Here is a 20615-nt window from a genome sequence, read left to right on the forward strand (position 1 = left end):
GTTCAACGCAAGCTATTCTTGACAATCTCTATAATATCCATCCATCCATGCATATTTATTTTTCTCCAAGTTCCAAAAATTCATTAAAATCTTACATCAAGTTTTTATTTATCAAAAGAAATTCAATTGTACAAAACTTAACAATTAGTATGGCATACTACTATTGAATGCAGCACTTAGACCAGCCACTGAAAAAAACGTTTAAGAGTTAAGTAAATATGTTTATGGTAGATTTTTCGAAACTTACAGTGTGAATTCTGCTTCGCATACACTTCATTATTTAAAATATTAGCCAAATATGCATGGCATCGGATATAGGTAGATTCAATAGCATCGATTTGTGATGATAGAACATAGTCGCTACTTTGTTCGTCACTTAGATTAGTTACATCCTCCTCTTCAATTTCAGCTACGCAACTCGCCCACTCATATCGTAGAACATAAATTAAATTTAAAAGCTAAAATGAAAATTGGAATAGAGGTTGAAAGGTTATTGTAATTTTTTCAATAGTGGATTTTATATAAAATAGGATAATAAAACTAAGCTTGCTGCTCCTAGCTAGTATGAAAAAGGAATAATGTGGACTCCCTGCAGTCTGAAAGATTCCTAAAGAGACATGCATCCAAAGGTCTAGTATGGTGGCTTGTTAAAAATCCTGAGATAGCACATAGCTCCAGATTGTAGGGATAAAAAATTAACCCAAGAGGCGGCTGTATGCTTTTAAAGCCGTTTGATGAACAGGAATTTTCGACTGCTCTATTTTGCAGTCTCGTTTTATTTCTGCCGGCGGCATCATCCCAGCTGTAGGTCAAATCGTCACTCCTATTGCCCTGTCTTATATGCAACGATTCTGAAAGTCTCATCAAAGACGTTGACACCGTGTTTGCTACGACGCATTGCTACGCACCTTTTTGTGGATAGAGAACGTTTGCTTCACAATGGGCATTTGTATTTTTACCCTAACGTGATAAGGACTTGTAAAATTATAAAGCAGCTATCCGTGCATTTGTTATTTTAAAAAAAAAACGTATTAAAGTATTAAATATTTAATAACAAAATCGTACCAACTTAAAATGTCAACGTGTTTATTAAATAGCGGCAGATATCTTCATGAAGTTATTCGTGAGTTTACATTACACTCAACTAGACCTCACTACAATATATACAATGGCGGAAATAAAAATGTGCTCGCAGTTTTTCGTTCAAAAACGAATGCATTTTTAATCTAGATATAGTATCTTTATATATGACTTTGTAGCATATTTTATATAGAATAAAGTGTGCAAATTCAATTTTTGAAAAAAAGTTGTCATAAAGTAAGCACTTTCATTCTTGCCGTTTTCGTGCAAAATTTGAATTTTTTCCCAAAACTTTAACAAAAATGAAAAAAAAATTAACGATTATGCGAATTAAGAGTTCAATAATTTGTCGCATTTTGTTATGCAATAATAACTGCACGGCTAAAGAATGAAGCAAAAAGCCAAAAAATCAGGTGCGTTGGAATTCCAGCCCACTCTCAATCAATGACGGTGTATAGGTCAGTTGTTTTTGTGAAATTGTGTTCCATAATCTTTTTGTCAACGATTTTCCAGAGATGATCGATGGGATTCAAGTCAGCGGTTTGTAGAGGCCTTTAAAACACGTTTACATGTTTGTCGGCAACTCTTTTTAATTAGAACCAAAGCTGCAGAGATTATTGCACTGCGTAAAAATCCAATCGTTGATCAATTTGTCGCGAAAATGAGGTATTATAGATCCTGATAATTAAATATAGTATTTGGCTGCAGTCATTACACCCACACCCTTAAACATTGGGAGAAAAAGTAGACCGTATCATTACGGATCCGCCTTAATGTTTGATCACCAGCACTTGATATTTTACGTCCTAACTTTTTCCAAAAGATAGTCGAATATGATGAATCCCGTCTGTTTAAAAGAACATACATTTTGATTAGTCGCACCATAAGGTCCAGCTTTGACACTCCATTCAACGTACTGTTTCGCGGATCATAATCTTGCGTAACAGTTTTTTCCGATGTTTTAATGCATTTCGAGTGGGTCGGAAAGCAATCAGTTTATAAGACAAAAAAACTGATTTCATTGTCCACCGTAAAATATTTCTAGCTGCACCTGTCGTGACTCGCAACTTTCACGAGTTGTCGGCTTAATCTACGATTTAAGGATGTCATTTTAAATGGATCTTTTCACACAATATAGACAAACAAATGGTCCTCAGCCTCAATTCATTTACGTTGTGTTACGTGTTACGGAATCAGACGGCAAGATGTTGAATGCTTTAGTAACTACAATCTGACTAGGGTTTTTTTTGTATCACCTTAACCACAAGGGGCTTCAGATTCCCGGGCAATTGTTTACTAATAACACAATGTCAAAAATAAACTAAGAAAATTACCAAAATTTTAGGCGATGACGGCTTTATGGTTTCTTAACAGGGCAGAGGCAAATCGTCGGACGCTGCCCCACCTCTGCCCTGAGAGCAGCGTGACCGAAACGGCTCGCAGATGTTAAGTGCTCCTTTATATGATTCGCGTCTGACGATGCCCTGGTAAGAAACCGCATAGCGGTCATCGCCTTATATTTTGAATGTTTGGGTGGTAAGCCCTAAACGAGGGGGCCCGTGGACCAAAAAAAGAGGGGGCAAGCTGCTCCCCATTTGGCCCGGCCCGACATTAAGTTGATGTGGACCTAGGAAACCACAATTCTCAAAAAAATAAAATAAGAAAAATACTTTGAGCACGTTTTTTCTCCGATAAATCAACCATAATTTGAAAAATTAATTTGTACACGTTTTTTTGGCCCAACTTTTTTCAAAAATTGCAATTCCACTCCATATTCTATATAAAATATGCTAAAAACTCATATATGAAAGTATAATATAAATATTAAAAATACATTCGTTATTGAACAGAAAACATGTCGAAAAACTTTAAGCATGTTTTTATTTCCGCCACTGTACTTTAGTGCACAAATTTCTATCATTATAACACAGTGATATTGATTTGTCTCAGAGTCGGCGTTTTTGTTCAGATATGTTTGAAATTACTTGTATATATCAACAAAATTCCTCACCTGTCCAATTCCAAACTTAATATTGTTTTTGCTTGGCTTTAGAAAGCAATGGCTGCACACTGTTTCTATAAACGAATCGTGGACTGTCCTCATTTCCGAAAGAGTTGTACAATTCATGATCTTTTCGTCGAGTTTCATTCCCATTGACTGAAGAACATGGCTTGTCAAGTAAAAATGCAGACACTGCATTGCGTACAACATCCAAAATCGAAGCTGCTCCAGGCGTCGCATCAAAAAATCGATCATTTTCAATGCGGCATATGGCGGCCGTGTTTTGTACTTTCGCTGAAATTGCAAATTTTCTAGTGTCCACAATCCCCATTTGACTTTGAGAAGAAATCGGAACACTAAATGGGAAAGAAATAACTTTTTTATTATTGCAGGACGTCGATTACTTTTGAACTTGCCTTCATTGTAGTCTACAAGATTCTTTTCCGTAATTATATTTTGAAGTTGTTTATTCACTTCGTAAGTTATTTTGAGTTCATCGACGGCATCAATCACCTGATATAAACATTTTCATTACTGAGGGAAATATAAATATAGATTACAGTAAGTCTTTCACCTTTGTTGTATCACACTTGAATGTTGGCGAAATATCGATGCAAAACAAAGACGACATGTTTGGAATTTTTGCACATAGAATATCGTCCAATTGAACGGTGAGTAGAAAGGGATTCGCCCAAACTTTTCCGGATTCAATCTGTAATAATGATCCCGTCTTTGCTTGAAAAAAAAAACACTCTCTTGTGTGATACTTACTTGTTTGAATAGTTGTATATGGAACGTTTGCATTACATCACTAGCCTCTAAGAGCATAACTTTCCGCATATTTTGTAAATGTGTTAGAATTTTAAATTCGTTTTTGTACATGTTCATTACAAAGCTATTTGCAAAAGAGATTCTAGATTTGAGTATGTTGGCAAAAGATTTAACCACAATATCTTCTAGCGGTAAAATAATTTGTGAAGCTCTATTTAAACCACTTAGGATGTCAAGGACGTCTACATCAGAATCAGGCATCAATGTATTTTCGACAGTTGCGTCACCATTCGCTTGTTCAAAAATGTTTAAATCTTTGAACGCCATCATTAGAAATTCATCTTGAAATGACCAAAATTGCGCTGAGAGATCTTGAGATTCAGGTTGTTTTGTAGTTTCTTTAGGGACTAATGACTTGGTCACATCATTCTCTACATTCATTATGTAATCTTCGCTTTTGAAACTTGTAATTTCATTATGGAAAGATTCTATGAAAGAATCGTACAAGGTATCTACAAAAATAGTGATCATCAAAAGAAAAAATTACTATTGCTGTAATCTTTGTACGGTTTCCTTAATTGCTGGGACAAGAATAATACAATCATTTACCTTTGAAATCACAGCAACTTTTCAATTCATTGATCTTGTTTATCTGATAAAGTAAATTTAACGTGCATCCAGCTTGTACCGAGTGGTCCCTTAGCAAAGCTAGAAACGCATCCTTCTGGATGATATTTGAGACTGATTGTGGCACAAAAAATGACCTTTCCTTACATTTCTCATACAGACGAAGCATGACTTCTTCATTCTCTGCAGATTTTCTAGTTTAACAATATACAAATTAGAAGATAATTTATGGATTATACAGAAAAATTACAATGAAAATAGAAGACATACTTCTCAACCAAAAATTCATTGTGCCAATCGTCCAGCCGACCCTCGATCCACCATGTATCTATTATTTGGCAAAAGCTTTTAACTGCTAACAAAAACAAAGACACAGCCATGTTAGCGGCTTCCAGGCATGTCGCAGAGCGAAATTTGTTCATTAATCCGGCCAAGAGATGGGCAGTACATATGTGAGCTGAAATATCCAAAATACATTGAAGTTTAGTAGCTTGAGTATACCTATCCTATATCTCACCAGGATACTTAGCATGATCCAGAATCGAGAACGAATGGATAGAATGCAACGTGTCCAAATACTGCAAATCTTTGTGCAATTCTTGGCGCAACTGAAGAATGGTATTTGTTGCCCCAATATTCTGGGCTTTTGCTCTTTCTTCGATCTTTGACATCTTATCATAGAACGGTTCAAGCAATTGTTTCAAGCCATTCGCGTAGCATTCGTAAGTGTACGGCGCTTTCGTTTGAGACTGATAATGATAAATAGACTTTACAAAATTCTGTAATTCCATAGATTTTTGCATGTATGGAATGAGATCCTCTAGAAATGATTTTAAGCTATTCTGAAAAACAAAGAAATGGAAAGAAATATATTTAATATTGATAAGCGAAATTGGATTAGAGAAACTCTGTAGTCCGAAAATTTATTGGGGAGTAGAGATCATCATGTGGGAACGACTTCAGCGCTAGACGATAGATACCACAAAACTTTTCATCTTGAGACAAGTTTACACATTAGAAACCTAACTTTTTCATAAGACATAGGCTCTACTGTTAACATGAAAGCGTTTTGACCTAATAGCGTAATTTATTTGTGGGTATTGCGATTAATGGTAGCCGAAATTAGTAGATTATAAATGTCGTACAATAAATGTAGACATCTGTCGACATAACTCCATATCGACATTAGACACTTTGTGTCTACATCATAAAATTATACCCAATTGAAAACGTTAGCTCGAACAAATTATCGTTATTTGTGGGAGGTTTTTCCTGCTTTAATATTATGCTGCGGCTCGGACTCATCGAAGACTCTCAAATAGTTATTATTAGGCTGCCCTGCGAGTTGGGACTTAAGAATACACTCAAAATCTCCCCTACTTCACGTAAAAGGCAATTAAAAGGGATAAAAATTTCTGGTCTAGCAACTTGCAAATTTCGAAACTTTACTACTACCGAAAACAGGCTAAGATTGGTTTCTAGAATGTGCACACGCTCATCGACAACGGAATCCAGAGTTCACAGAATGCTCGCTTCCTTTAACTCGAGCGGGAATTTCAACGATATAAGCTGGACATTGTGTACCTAACCCAAATAAGATGGTGGGACTCTGCAGAGTAGCCTCCTCCCCTCCTTCGCGTGGCAAGATACTTTTGTACTCTGGAAAGCTAAGTGGCAGCACATGCGAATCTGATATTGGGTTGTTTCTGACTGCTAGATTCCAGTCCAGATTAAGGCACATCAAAATTATTTAGTGCTATGCAAAAATGAAGACTTTCGATATAGTGGAGAAGGATGCTTTCTACGAGCAACTACACGCAGTTCAGGAGAGGCCGTCTAAAGTTGACATTATGATGGCGATCAGCAGTAGAAATAGGAATTCTCTTCTGAATGTCCATTACAAGAGAGCCGCTTACATCGGTCTCGGAAGATATCACCATCTGACGGTTGCTTACCTTCGTTCGCGTGTTGCGTCTACCATTGCATGCACGGTTGGTGGTGTGGTGGTGACCTGCGATCCCCCAATTTCAACATCGAACGCTTGTATAATCCAGCCGTAGCTCAACACTCGAAGAGCTATCTTGCTGATCAAATGGCAGATGCAGTTAGTAAAGGACGTTAACGGCATTCCCGGTTTCCCCTTCTTTCATAGGAAAATTAAATGCTATGCAAGTTGAAGCCGAGAAGTGTTGAATGACATTTATTTGCTTGTAATTAGTTGCTTAAAAAGTCGACCGAGATTAATATTTTGCATTATGACTGGGGCAGAAAATGGATTCATTATCATCTTGCACTCCCTGCCGCACACTGGGGCCTTTATAGGGCGCTCGTGCTCAAAACTTCTAAATCATTTTTTTCGTGTTAGAATCTTATTGTGCATAATAAATAATGGAATAAAAGCACGGATAAACTATTAAAAAAAATGTAATTTCCCATAGCATATATGTATTTAATATAAAACGCAAAAATTTGAAACAATAAAACTGAAAACCCCTAGAACATTTAACATATTGTCAAACATTGGTTCAGTTGTTAAGTACAGTAAGTAAAGTAAAATATTAAAATAAGGATCATTACAATAAAAAATTATTATATTATTATAATCAAAAAAAAGGAAAAAATAGGAATGTATATTTTTTGCACCTGATTCATTTTAGAGCCAGTAATAAATTTTAAATCTGATTAGGCGGAATCATCAGAATCCGTGATTTATCCAAGTCCACCGTTAACATATCACAAACCTCCCTATCGAATGATTTTCTCTTTAGAGTTGGTAGTTTTCGTAGTTAGTCTTCTTTTTCTTCAGCCTTTGTCCCGTTCACAAGCGGGGTCGGCTCGTCGTGATCGGCTTCGCCATTTGATTCTATCGAATGCCTGATCTGGGTGCAATCTCGAGGCTTTCAAATCCCCATCCAGCGTATCAAGCCACCGTTGCTTAGGTCTCCCTTTTGGTCGTTTACCATCGAATTCGATGTTCAGACCAATCTTGGCAAGTGAATTCTCGTTTGCACGAATTGCGTGACCATACCATTGAAGACGCCTCTCTCGCAACTTTTCCACGATCGGTGCAACCCCATAACGATCGCGGATATTCTCATTTCGGATGTGATCTAAACGTGTGACGCCACTAGTCCAACGTAGCATCTTCGTCTCCATTACCGTCAGACGCCGTTCATTGTCTTTTATGGTTGGACAACACTCCGAACCATAGAGAGCGACCGGACGGACGACATTGCGGTAAATTTTAGATTTGAGACGTTCGTTGATACGTCGATCACAAAGGACACCAGTTGTGGAATGCCACTTCATCCAGGTTGCGTTAATGCGTGAAGCAATTTCATAACGCAGCTCTCCATTGGCTGATAGCGTTGACCCGAGGTATTTAAATCGCTCAGTTCTGGGCAGATCACTGCCGCTGACAGTGATTGTGCCTGTTTCATGGGGATCGGTCGTCAAAAATTCAGTTTTGTTTAAATTCAATCTGAGACCGTGTTGCATGAGGCGATCATTCCATTTTTGAACAAGTTGCTCGAGATCATTTTTGCTATCAGATGCTAGGAAAACATCATCTGCATAAAGCAGTGTGTAGGGCGCTGGACGTTGGATATCCCGTGTGACGGTGTCTATAACAAGGACAAAGAGGAGTGGTGAGAGGGCACTTCCTTAATGAACTCCAACAGAGACACGAAGCGATTTTGATACACCCGCCATACTTCGAATTTTACTTTTCGGATCGTGGTAGAGCAATTGAACCCAGCGCACGAGTTCTTCTGGCACGAAATGTTGTCGTAAAGCATACCAGATGAGTTCGTGTGGTACACGGTCAAACGCTTTCTCTAGATCCAGAAAGGCAATGTAAAGAGGGCGATGCTTCTCACGGTGTTTCTCCATGAGTAACCGCGCAGCGTGTATTGCGTCAGTAGTTCCGCAGTTCTTGACAAATCCGGCTTAATTCACGGTTATTTCAACGATTTCGCGAATACGGTTGTCAAGAATGCGTTCAAAAATCTTCATGGTATGGGAAAGTAACCGGATCGGACGGTAATTTGAACATTCTGCTGGACTACCTTTCTTTTTCCATATTGGAACAGTGGTACTTTCTTGTCAGTCAGATGGTGTTCTTCCTTCCTGAATAACCCGGTTAAAGAATTCACTGAGCCACAATGTTGGGTCCCAGCTCTTCGCTTTCCAGAGCTCAGATGCGATGTCGTCAGGTCCTGTTGCTTTCCCCGATTTCATCTGTTTTATTGCCTCCTCAACTTCAGTTGCGCTGACTGGTGGAACTGCTCCAAATGTCGGCAATGATTGTGGAAGTGGAGAATGAGCAAATTCTTCAGTTGAAATCTGCTCGAAGTATTCTCGCCATCTATCCGTTGCGGCTCGACGGTTGGTAAGCAAAGTACCGTTCTTGTCATTAACACAACAGAAGTGTTCGATATCCTGTGTGCGTTCATCACGGCTTTTAGCAAGTCGATACAGATCTCTCTCACCATCCCGAGTGTCCAGTTTATCGTAAAGATTTTTGAAATGGTTCGCTCGGGTGACAGCGACTGCTTTCTTTGCTTCCCGGTTGGCATTCTTATAAATTTGCCAATTAGCAGGCGTTTTATCGTCGAGAAATTTGTGGTAGAGGCGTTTCTTTTCACGGACCTTCATTTCAACATCATCATTCCAAAGCCAAGTATCTCGGTTGATGTACCGCTTATCCGGCTTGGTGACCCCGAGGGTTGCAGAGGCCGCTTTGTGGATCGTGTCTTTCATTTGGTTCCATGATTCTTCCACATTCGTAATGGTTGGCAATCGTATGAGTGAGACCGTTTCTTCTTTCTCCTCACCAAATCGCCACCATTTAATGCGCGGCGGGCCAGTGCGTTCCTCACGCTGTTTTATCGGTGGCTTAATTCGCAGGACGGCAATCAACGGCCGATGTTGAAGTGCGATGGTCTCATAGGGAACGACTTTGCAATCAGTGACAGTGGTAAAATGTTGGCGTCTTATGAGAATATAGTCGATTTGCGTTTTATTGTTCCCACTATAAAATGTGGGAAGGTGAGACAATCGTTTGATGAACCATGTATTCATAAGTACAAGGTCATGGGTGTCCGCAAAATCGATTATACGCTCGCCACCTTCATTGCGCGCTCCGAACCCCTTTCCCCCATGGCACCTGTTACCGTCTGCCTTTTCACCCACATGACCATTAGTGATGATATAGTCATCAGCAGGCAAGTGACAAGTCTTTTCATCGAGAAGTTGCCAGAAGGCATCTCTCTCGGCATCAGGTCGACCTGTTTGTGGTGCGTACGCGGTGAAGAATTGAATAGTGCGATTAGCTGATATAATGGTGAGCTTCATCAGCCGATCATCAAATCGTTCGACTTCTTTAATGGCATCACGGAAACCCTCTGAGATGGCAATGCCAATACCATATTGAGTGTGTGGGTTGCCAAAATAGAGAAGTTTGTAGCCATTTTTACCGCGTTCGCGTTCAATGTCGCAGCTTTTGGCACCAGACCATCGGGTTTCTTGCAGAGCGCAGATGTCAATGCACCTTTTCCGAAGGGCTCTTGCGAGTTCCTCCGTCTTTCCAGTTAGGGTACCAACATTTAGCGTGCAGACACGTATTTGTTTTGTTCGTTGTGTGCGGACTAACTTGCTTACGTCCTGACGCCGTCCATGCGTCAAGAACCCTTGCCCATTTCTCGACAGGACCGGGGCCCGTCCTGCCGCGTCGATTGAGGTGGACGCCCTAGCATTTCTGCGAGGCTTGTGACTCAATCCGATCGTCATGTTTGTAACGACATTCTATGCATTTTCTTGGTCGACTTGTCGCAGGGCCTGTCACCAAAGTTTTCGTAGTTAGTAATCAAGGTATTAGAAGAAATTCAGAGTCTATTGAAAGTGTCTGTAATATTGTGAAGTTTTGGAAGGCTTTCGGATAAAATCTTTGTTTCGAGATTCTTGTGCTTCCTCGCTAAGCTGCCCGATTGGTAATAATGCGAGCGAAATAATTTCTGGGCCGTGAATTAAAATCTTATGCACAGTCAGACTTATGTAGTTTTGCGGATATAATAGTGTGTATAATTTGGCCTTTTCTAAACAATAAATTTAGAATTTTTCTTTATTTATATCGAAACCACTTGAAATTGTTTGTAGAATCATGTAAAATCATGAAAGTTCCTTATCAACTCCAGAAATAATTGAGGAATTTTCAAAATTTTGAAAAAACTTCCTGGCTACATTCCCATCATTACTGCTACCATATCCAGGTTTTGATTGATTAATTATTAACAACACTTTTTTTCCTAAATTTTTCTTGAAGAATTTTTTTGTTGTTTTCAACAATATCTTTGGTTTCTTTTGTGATTCGCCAAGATTTAATTGGTAATTTATATGCTAGTTGCAGTAGAAATTCTAATGTTCTCATCCATGAGTGTAGCACTGAAATACCAAACGACAAGAAGCTATCATCGACACTTCTGGATAACATTTGTTGTAAGTTACTAAAATCTTTAGACGTAGCACTGCATAAATAGCATCGGATAGAAGATTTATTCTCACTTAAGGCATTGCATTATTTACCGTCTACCATCGTGAATATGGTTTTATGCGCCACAGAGTATTCTTTATTGTTGTCAAGTTCTGATACGAATTTTTGTTTGTACTGCGTGTGACTGGAAACCCCACTTTGAAATTAGGGTTAGAGAATCCGTTGGATCTAGACTTCTAATGACATCTTTTTGAGCTGACAGTAGCCAACAGGTAGTATGCTTTCAAATTGATTGTAATGGTACCTCAGCTTCACTGAAATGTTTTCTGGGTAACATTTTAATTTTTCTTTTTGGACAAGTTTTTATGGCGGGAATATTTCCTTCGCATAACTTCGAATTACTTTATATTGTTTTTCGGATAAGTCAGCTTCAATTACCATAGACAAGACATCAGTTACCGGCAAATATGTAGACTTTTGGACATATTTATCTTTTATATGTTATTACGCAAACCCTGGCCCTTCGGTTACTTTCTTCACCACGTCTGCTTTAAATTTTCTACCGCTCGCCTTCAATTGCATTTGCATAGCATGAGCTAAAACATTCGAGTTCTTTCCAGCACGAAAAGCTGTTGTTTTCCTACGTTTCGTCTGTTCACTATTTGCTTGGAAAGCTAATAGCGCCCGACCACAATAACCTCTCAAATGTCGGTTGGTTTGAAATACACAGGGCCTTCATAGCCATCTCTTTTCTATTTGAAAAAATCTGTCCTTATGTCTATTGCAACTTATCCACTTTAATTTTAATTGCCTTTTACAATTTTTTAAAGTTATGTTGCGCGGATTCAGGTAATTAACTTGTGACGACACTCTTTGACCAATGAACTTCCAAGCATCTGCAAACTTTTTATCAAATGATGTTTGTTTAGTTTGGAAAAATATTTTGCACATTTTCTATCTTGCGATGGAAATTTGTGTGCGCCGTAGCTTCTCGGGGCCATCCTAACACCGAAAGGCTTGACCCGTTGTTGCGAGGTCTGCAAGAACAAAAGTTTTACTTTTGCCATGGCGAACTTCCTCAAGTAGGCTTCAGATCTCGTAGATGCTCACCAATATTCTGTAAAAAATTGTGCTCCATCCGTACTAGTGTTAGGTAATTGGATCACTGATTTATCCTCGACATCGCCCTTATATGCCGCACAAACTCCCAGAGACACTGAAAAAAGCAATTTATCCTCGACATCGTCCTTATATGCCGCACAAATTCCCAGAGACACTGAAAAAAGCAATGCACCCAGAGACTATCAACTGCACATTGTTGTAGCTGCCTTTTGTTATCGTGACTGGATGTCGGATACCAGTCGACTCAGCTGTGAATGAGTACCTGAGTCAAATCAGAGTAACAATCTCGGGCGAGCGCAATGCTGACCACATTGCCTCCTACAGTGTACCGTTACAGTCTTGAATGAAGTGTTCTAACGCACTTCAAGGCCCTGATCCCATATGGATTGTTGCGCCAACGATTATTATTATTATTATAGTAGCTGCCAACTAAGTCATTTGACCATACCATTAACCAATCTTCAAATGGTGGAATGATGATGTCCAAATAAACACTTGACGCTATCCAAATGGGCATTTGCAAGAGTTGGTGACGCAATCTTCCTACCTCAGACTTTTAAACATCACCCCAAAGATAAAAATAACAAGGCAAGCATAGCAGAAACACAGTCCTTCCATTACTTCATCGCTGAACCTCTGGAAAGTTTGTTCCACCTTGTTAAAAATAGATTCGAAGAGTCCAGAGAGTAGGGTTATGAGAAAAGTTATGTGAAAAGCTCCTGTGACAGAAAACTATATGGTTGAATGCGAAGTTGAGCTTGATGAATCGGTGAAAAATCTCTAGGACAACCTTATTCTAATGAATGATCTCCACACGGTCGAAACTACCTTCTAACAGCGGGGACCATAGCTTGAGATCGGAAATCATTCCAGGGCATGATAAAGAACAAAATTAATATTGCGCTACGAGTCCTTAAAAACAACTTCTAAAAATTGTCATTTGAGGTCTGTTCCAGTATTCATTGTCTCGAGAACCACAATGAATTAACGCGGAAAAAAAAATAGAAATAAATCAGTGTAAAAATCACCACTTTCTGCAATAGTATATACTATGATTAACTCTATTTCAACATATATCTATATGGACATTCGTGCAAAATTTTCGATTGTAAATTTCCCGAATAGCCCCTTGATTTATATTTGCTATTTTTCAATGTACTCTCCTCGTTTCAAAATCAATGTCAAAACTGGCGTCAACCCATCCGTGGAAGTTCCCAGTTCGAATATCTCCACCCCATTTCGTGACAGACGAATTGAAAGTAACAGACTTGAAAAAAATTTTGTTTTACACAAAACTTTAAAATCAATATCTTCGAACGTTAGCACACATTATTTAAAAAGTTCAATACACTAGAAAAGTACATACCTGCGTTACACTTGATATTGACACATCATTGTTCACAATGATATTCCCATTCTTCAAAGCGAAAAACTTGCAGTTAGTTGGTTCCTGGAACATCCAAATGATCTCGCGCAACAAGCAATACTCCGACGTCGTTGAAACAGGAGTTATTTTCCTTAAAGTAGTTGTCGTATTAATAACACATTGATTCCACAGCTGACAGAAATTCGCCTCAACGTTTGCACTGCAAATATCAGTTGTGGATTGATGTTTTTGCCACCAGGAATGTTGAACGTTATCGAGCAACCACTGATTTGATTTTGAAGAATCAAACAAATTATAATGGGGTTCCTTTTGGGGTGGAGTTAATCCTGATTTAATTATGTACGCTTTATAACGCTCTTCGGGGCTTGGCTCTACTGTGGTGCTACTAATTTTATCTGTAATCTCTGAGGACTCCACATCTGATGTACATTCGGACCAGTCCTGTGTATTTGAAGGAAAAGATTAAGAGATAAGCAGAATCGAAAATTTGACTTATCAATTTTTACATATCGTTCCGTCATCTGCAAAGTATCAAATGTGAAAAACATATTTTTATGAGCCTACATATCTAAACCTTACTACAAGGAAGCCTTTTTTACATCGCGAAACAGCTATTTCCCGAAGTGCCTCCGGAGATTCACTGTCACTCATTCAATTTTAAATTTTTTGCAATCGAAGTTTCGGGAAATATTGTTCCATTGCTTCATTATTATATGTAAATTGGCTGAATAAGTTGGCACTTTGTGTATCCGCAAAAAAAAAATCTTAAAAACATGCCATTTTTTTACCAAATTAACCAAACACCTCCCCCCCTCCCCTGCTTAACAAATCAAAAGGAAGAATATTCCAAGCACTTACAGGTTGCCATAACCCTTATGTGGAGCTTTGCGCGTCCACCACACGCGCCATTACTGTCGATTCTTGGCAATGTTCTTCAATTTGCTCCACGATTTTCCGAGAAGTTTGCAGACCTTCTCCACTGTTCTATGACACATAGTTGACTTGTCGACCTTCCTGGGATAATGGATTCCACTGCATGGCATAACTGCTGACTACTCACGCTAGTAATTTTAAATTTTTTTTTTTTTTTGTTTTACATTTGCGTTAATATTTATATAAACTAACTAAGATCCGACAGTACGAAAAACACATTCCGTCCTCTTTCCCATGCGAACTATTTGGCTTTGACTTCTGAGAAGAAGCAGGGTTCAACGTAGAAGGGTTAAATTGTGCAAACATAAAATTTTCGCAACTCAAAAGGTCTACTCTAGTGTGCAGGTATTGCCGGTTAGCAGTAAGGTGCAATTATCAATGATTTTTCGTTAAAAAAACTCAACGCGGTTTTCTCAAAGTTGACATATTTGAAAGATGTGTTGTAGTTTTTCCGAAACTAATCAACCGATGCGCTTGAACCAAATTCAAATATAAAATTTCATCATTTTGCCCATTTTGACTGAGAGGAAAGGCTGGTGTTAAACAAGGACCTCACCCAAAGAAGAGAATGTTATGCGTATGTGGGATTAACTGGATGTCATTTACTACGAACTATTCTCAAGAAATCAGACAATCAGAGCCGAACAAAATTGTAAATAACTTCGCAGATATCACGTTGTCATTCAAGAAAAAAGACCCGAATGACAACGCCAACTGATTTTTCAGCATGACAATACGCGTCCTCACATAGTAAATGTGACAAAAGTGATCATTCAAGGACCCAATCAGGAACTTCTCCAACATCTGGCGTATTCACCGGATCTCATCACCTATTTCGATCACTTTCGAAGAATCTGCGCGGAATTTCCTTCAGCAACAGTGCTGAATTTCAAAATTGGCTTCAAGTATTCTTTGATTGAAACCAACCAATTTTTTTTAAGCAAGGGTCGAAAAGTTGCCGGAATATTGGGAGAAAATCATAAATAATTTAGGAGAATCCATTGTTGACTTATTATAAGTTCTTTTTTGAAAACACAAAAACTTTAAAAACTAAAATGATGCACCATAAAAAAAAACAAAAACACACATTTTTACTTTGAATTGTATAAGATAATAGTTACCGTATTTCAGTTTGTACCCAAACTTTTCAATGTAATTGCCGCTTGGTCCTTACCATATCGAAGAGTCTGAACACGTTTTAAGGGTCCTCCAAATAGTGGATCGTGAAACATTTCCATCTGCTACGCAACACAGGCGTGCTAGGGACACTGTTGAATGGCTGGCATTGCGCACAATTTGCCTTTCGATTCGCCCATCAAAATGGCTATTACGTCCAGAGCGTTTTGTTGTACCATATCTGCTAGGACTTTTCAAAAAATTTTTGGACAACGCAAAGACTACACTCAATTTGCCGTGAAATTTCTCTCATACTGACCCCATTTTCCTTTAAAAACACTATTTTGCCTTTTTCGAAGTCAATAAGTTCTTAACCGCGCGGCATTTTCCCAAATTTACTTTAATTAAATCGAAAATACCCACTGGAGCATAATTTAAGTTGCAAACTGCAACGCAAATATCAAATCATATCAGTGACCTTCTAATTGTGAAACACTAATAAAGCGAAGCCAACTTGATAAACAAAGTACCGTTAATTTGGCGGCCTGGTCTGATTATGGTTCAGGTTAAAGTTGCATAATTCGGCAAGTCCTCACACGACCTCCTCGCGGTGGCCGCTTGAAACCGTCTTCGGACGGGCCAAGAGTATGTAGGTCCGGGCTGGGAGTAGGCTCATCCAACTGACGGGGATCTGCTTGTCTGCTGGTCATGTGTTAGGGGCAAGTAGATCTGGCGGGGGTATGGACCGAAGCAACAGCCCTGGGATCGTCCTCCATGCACCGGAGGTGTTAATAGGACCCCAAGCCAAGGTGGAACAGCATACGCCGAGGGCTGCGTGGCCAATGGGGAGCTTGATCTTTAGTATGCGAACTCTGAATACCTTCGGCACCTTCAGTTTCAAATAAGACCGTTATCCTGGTAACCGGACCAGCCAGGGTGGACATTCTTCCCGGATTACTCGTGGGACCAAGATATGGACTCAAATTTTTAAAAAAAAACGACGATAGAAGATGGGGGGTGATGCCAGGTGTACATCGTAGGGCGAACTGCTGGCCTCAAGCCAGGGGACAGTAGCCGTCGAGAGCAATACACTCGGTGCCAGCACCGCTGTGCCGAAACCAACCGTAGGGACCTCCCTGAGCGAGGCGGCAGACGGACTAGTGGTTTCCACGCTGGAATCCGCTGCCGTCAAACTGGGCGTAGCTAGTACCGGACATAGTACTCCTAACTCGAAACCCTCAACGTCGGGGGACCCCTCGAAAGTGAAAACCGACAAGAACGTCGACTGGCGAAAACCGCCTAAGAGCGAAGGTGTCCTGCTCAAGAGCCAGTACCAGAAGGCCATACATATTCTCAGCAAGATTGCTAAGAATAAGAAAGCCGATACTGTCGACGAGCGGGATGAAAAAGGCCTCGCTAAATACCAGGCGATTGTTGACGCCTCGGCTAATCTGCTTGTCTTCCTCTTAGAGGAAGACATCGACATCGCACTAATACAGGAGCCCTGAGTCGGAGGCGACCGAACCATCAAAGGGTTCCAAAGTAAATATTTTAATTTCTTCCACAGCACAGGAGACAGGAGAGAGATCAGGATAGACCTGGAGCATGTATTCTCGCGAGGAAGAGTCTTTACGCTTTTCTGTGTCCGGACCTGAGTTCCAGCGACCTAGTCGTGGTCAAGCTGGAGCAGGCGGGGTAGAGAACGTATATATTTCCTCGGCTTGCATGGCTCACGACCGATCATCTCCGCCACAAAAACTACAACATCTGACGAACACCATAGCAACAAAGAAGGCCAACCTGTTGGTAGGCTGCGACACCAATGCAAGGGATACGCTTTGTGGCAGCTCGGAAATCAACGAGAGAAGTGAGTCATTCTTTGATTTTATTATTACTTCAAACCTATCGGTGTGTAACCGGGGCAGTACACCAACCCTCCATTTCCCCTGCTCGGAGAACTGTGACGGTTGGGAGGAGGTCCTTGATATCACTCTAATAACCGACAATGGGATTCTTAGGGTGGAGGACGAGAGTGTCTGACCAGAGATCCTTCTCTCATCACAGTTGGATACTTTTCAGTCTAGATCTCGTCGCAGAGGTCTCCAAACTCTTCAGAGATCCCAGGAGGATCGACTGGAGAAGATTTGGTCAAGTAATTAAGAACAAACTCTCCGGTGCGCAAATTGGTAGAATTGGCACGACAGACGAATTGGAGTCAAAGGTCGGGGCTCTGGAGAAGGCATTCGATACCGCCTTTAAAGTCTCGTGCCCTACTAAGTACAGCAAAAAGACCTTACCACCGTGGTGGAATGAAGATCTCTCTAGCCTCAGAAAGCTGACCAGAGAGATCTTCAACAATTGCTACAGGCAAAAATACTGGCAGCCATACAAGGACTGCCTGAAGAAGTACAAGTTAGACCATTAGGACCGTTAAGAGCCGGTCTTGGTTGGACTATTGTGAGAACATGGAAAGCACCAGTGAATCCGCGAGGCTCAGTAAGATTCTGTTCAAGGAACATAAGAGCTCATTCTGTCTTAAAAAGTCGGAAAGCTCCTGGACGGAATCTTGTAGTGAAACCTTGGAGTTGCTGGTTTAAACGCACTTTCCCGCCAGCGAGGAGGACTGTGGGTCAGAACCTTGCTTGGAGAGTTTGCGACCACCCAGCCTTGCGAGACTATCAAATATGTAATTATCGAGGATAAGATCGGCTGAGCTATAAACAGCTTCCCCGCATATAAATCTCCACGTCCAGATGGCATAATGCCAGTCATGCTACAGAAGCAGCAGGAAACGGTTGTGCCGTGGCTTGTTGAGATTTACCGGAGCTGCATCTCTTTAGGATACGTACCACAGTCCTGAAGACGCGCACGAGTGGTTTTCATATCGAAAGCAGGCGCAGTCATGAGTCCGCGAAGGACTTTCGACCAATCAGCCTGACCTCTTTCGCGCTAAAAACCCTAGAGGATTAAGAAGGCCTATATAGCCTTCTATGCCTGCAAGAGAATTTTTGCACAGAAATGGGGTCTCCGGCCGGGGATGGTTCTCTGGATGTACACCGCTGTAGTGCGTCCGATTCTAACGTACGGCTCTATTGTATGGTGACAGGCGTTGAGGAAAAAATACAATAGGATGAAGCTTAATAGGATTCAAAGAACCGCGAGTGCAGGTGCTACTGGGGCTCTGCAGTCCTCCCCGGCAGATGCTCCCAATGTACTCCTGCATCTCCTCCCACTAGACCTCAACATCAAATATGTTGCAGCGTGCAGTGCCATCAGACTACTACGGCCACAGCAACATCCTAGACGAAGTACCTCGGAAATCTAGGCATTCCCCACGGACTATGCCACACGCAAGCTAAACTTCACGAGAAACTTTGCTGTGAACTTTCCAACCAGGGCAAAGTGGAAGACCGGTCATTAAGGCCTTGTACTCAGCGACGACATCTTCCAGGCTAGTGGGGCAGTGAGAGACGCGCTGAACCGTGTGAGCGGCACCCTCATGGTCACTCTCCTCTGGGTTCCCGGGCATAGGAACATAGAGGGGAATGAGCGGGCTGACCGATTAGCCAGGCGAGGCTCTGCTCTTGGCAGTCCTTCGGCGAATGCAGTCGGTGTTCCGCTGGTGGCATCAAAACGGCGCAACAAAACGTTAATTTTGCACGTGCAGATGTTATTTGTATTTTTTTCGGGCCTCTCATCACTTTCGTTGAATATTATGTTACCCTACAGTCTGCCATTTTGGAAATAATATAATTTTTATAGTGACCTTATAATTATAAAACACACCTGCCAAACCCCCCTTAAGTACATCCCAGCTATAACATAGAGTATGACCTGCCTGGCTGCGCCTTACCAAATTTGGTGGAAATCGCACAATTACTAACAAAATTATAATAGGTCAAAGTTGTCGCTTCTTGAAAATTCAAGACTTTGAATGTCAGTATCACCAGAAACTGGATATCTTCGCATAATATATGCATATATTACGTGCTACTCAAATGCCCTTACAAAAGAAATACACAAAAACTTTCATACCTGAAGCGTCCAGCTTCCGGTGTTTCGACTTCTTTAGGTTGTTCAAGGTTAGTAGTTATGTAGGGCACCACAAAATGAGCAATTTGGCAATAATACCAATCATATAATAAAGATGAAAAATATAGCGACCTGGACGGAACTTTCCAAGGACAAAGAAGAATTGCCATTTGATATCGAAGTAGCAAATACTTACACTCAAATCCGAATCGACTAAGTCGCACTGCTGTTGATCAATCGGGATGCAATCCTCTTTTAATAAATTCACCCAATACTCCACATCATTCTCTGTGTTTTCCTCGTTGGTTCGCAAGTTAACAAATTCCACATTAGATCTACTTCGTCGGATAGATCCCACCGGATTGTACGAAACATTCAGTAGGAAGTCTATAATAGCCCATTGAACGTCAACCTCATAATGATTGACGCATAAGGGATGAGCGATCAATTCGTCGCAAAGTCGCCTGAAGTGCTGAGCATGTTGTGGGTAGTTGCCCACAACGAACTTCTCAATCATTCCATCTATTCGACGTCTCGTTTCGTGGCTATTCACGCTCAAGTTGCGGTGGTTGCGAATTGTGTACCAAGCGCACTGTTCGCATAATTGGAAGTTCGGATCAGTTGGCTGAAAATAATGACAAATTAAAACTGATCGAAAATAAAGCAAGTGACTACCTCGAACTTAGTCAGCGAATGAATGAGTTTCGGTATATTTTCACGAATTATTCGCTGTCGCTCCTCCTGAGCCGACATTATTTTTAAAGAAATCCGAACCGTTGCTGTCTCCCAATTTACTGTTTATTGACTTTTGCAAATGACAACAAATCGCTGCTGTCATCTCGGTCGTTTTCAACTTCCAATAAGCAACTGCCCGACCAGCTGCTACTTTAAAACAAGAAGCAGCTGCAGCTAGAACCAACCATTGAACGTATTGCAAATGTAATATATGAAAGCAATTTCGAGAATTAGGAAAATATGCTTGACTAAATCGCACTAGGCCTTATGTATGCACATTATTTCATTCGAATCTTAAACTACAACTGGCAGTTTCCTTA

General features: G+C 40.5%; 1 protein-coding gene across 2 annotated transcripts; it reads right to left on the reverse strand.

Moving 5' to 3' along the window:
* Positions 1-83: 83 nt before the first annotated feature.
* On the reverse strand, positions 84-20438 carry LOC119660200 (gamma-tubulin complex component 5-like). 2 transcript variants are annotated; one of them, XM_038068627.1, is made up of 12 exons: positions 20233-20438; positions 19757-20185; positions 13459-13920; positions 4998-5322; positions 4751-4937; positions 4463-4674; positions 3854-4365; positions 3657-3794; positions 3499-3595; positions 3092-3438; positions 248-458; positions 84-188 (listed from the first exon to the last, which is right to left on the reverse strand). In XM_038068627.1, exons 1-12 carry the CDS (start codon positions 20311-20313, stop codon positions 145-147), a joined length of 3045 nt encoding a protein of 1014 aa, XP_037924555.1. In that variant the 5' UTR covers positions 20314-20438; the 3' UTR covers positions 84-144. The 2 variants fall into 2 exon arrangements, with proteins under 2 accessions (XP_037924555.1, XP_037924556.1); XM_038068628.1 differs by having other exon boundaries at positions 145-188; positions 20236-20438.
* Positions 20439-20615: the final 177 nt, after the last annotated feature.

This window comes from Hermetia illucens, chromosome 6, assembly GCF_905115235.1.
Source record: "Hermetia illucens chromosome 6, iHerIll2.2.curated.20191125, whole genome shotgun sequence".
In the NCBI taxonomy this organism is placed as follows: Eukaryota; Metazoa; Arthropoda; class Insecta; order Diptera; family Stratiomyidae; genus Hermetia; species Hermetia illucens.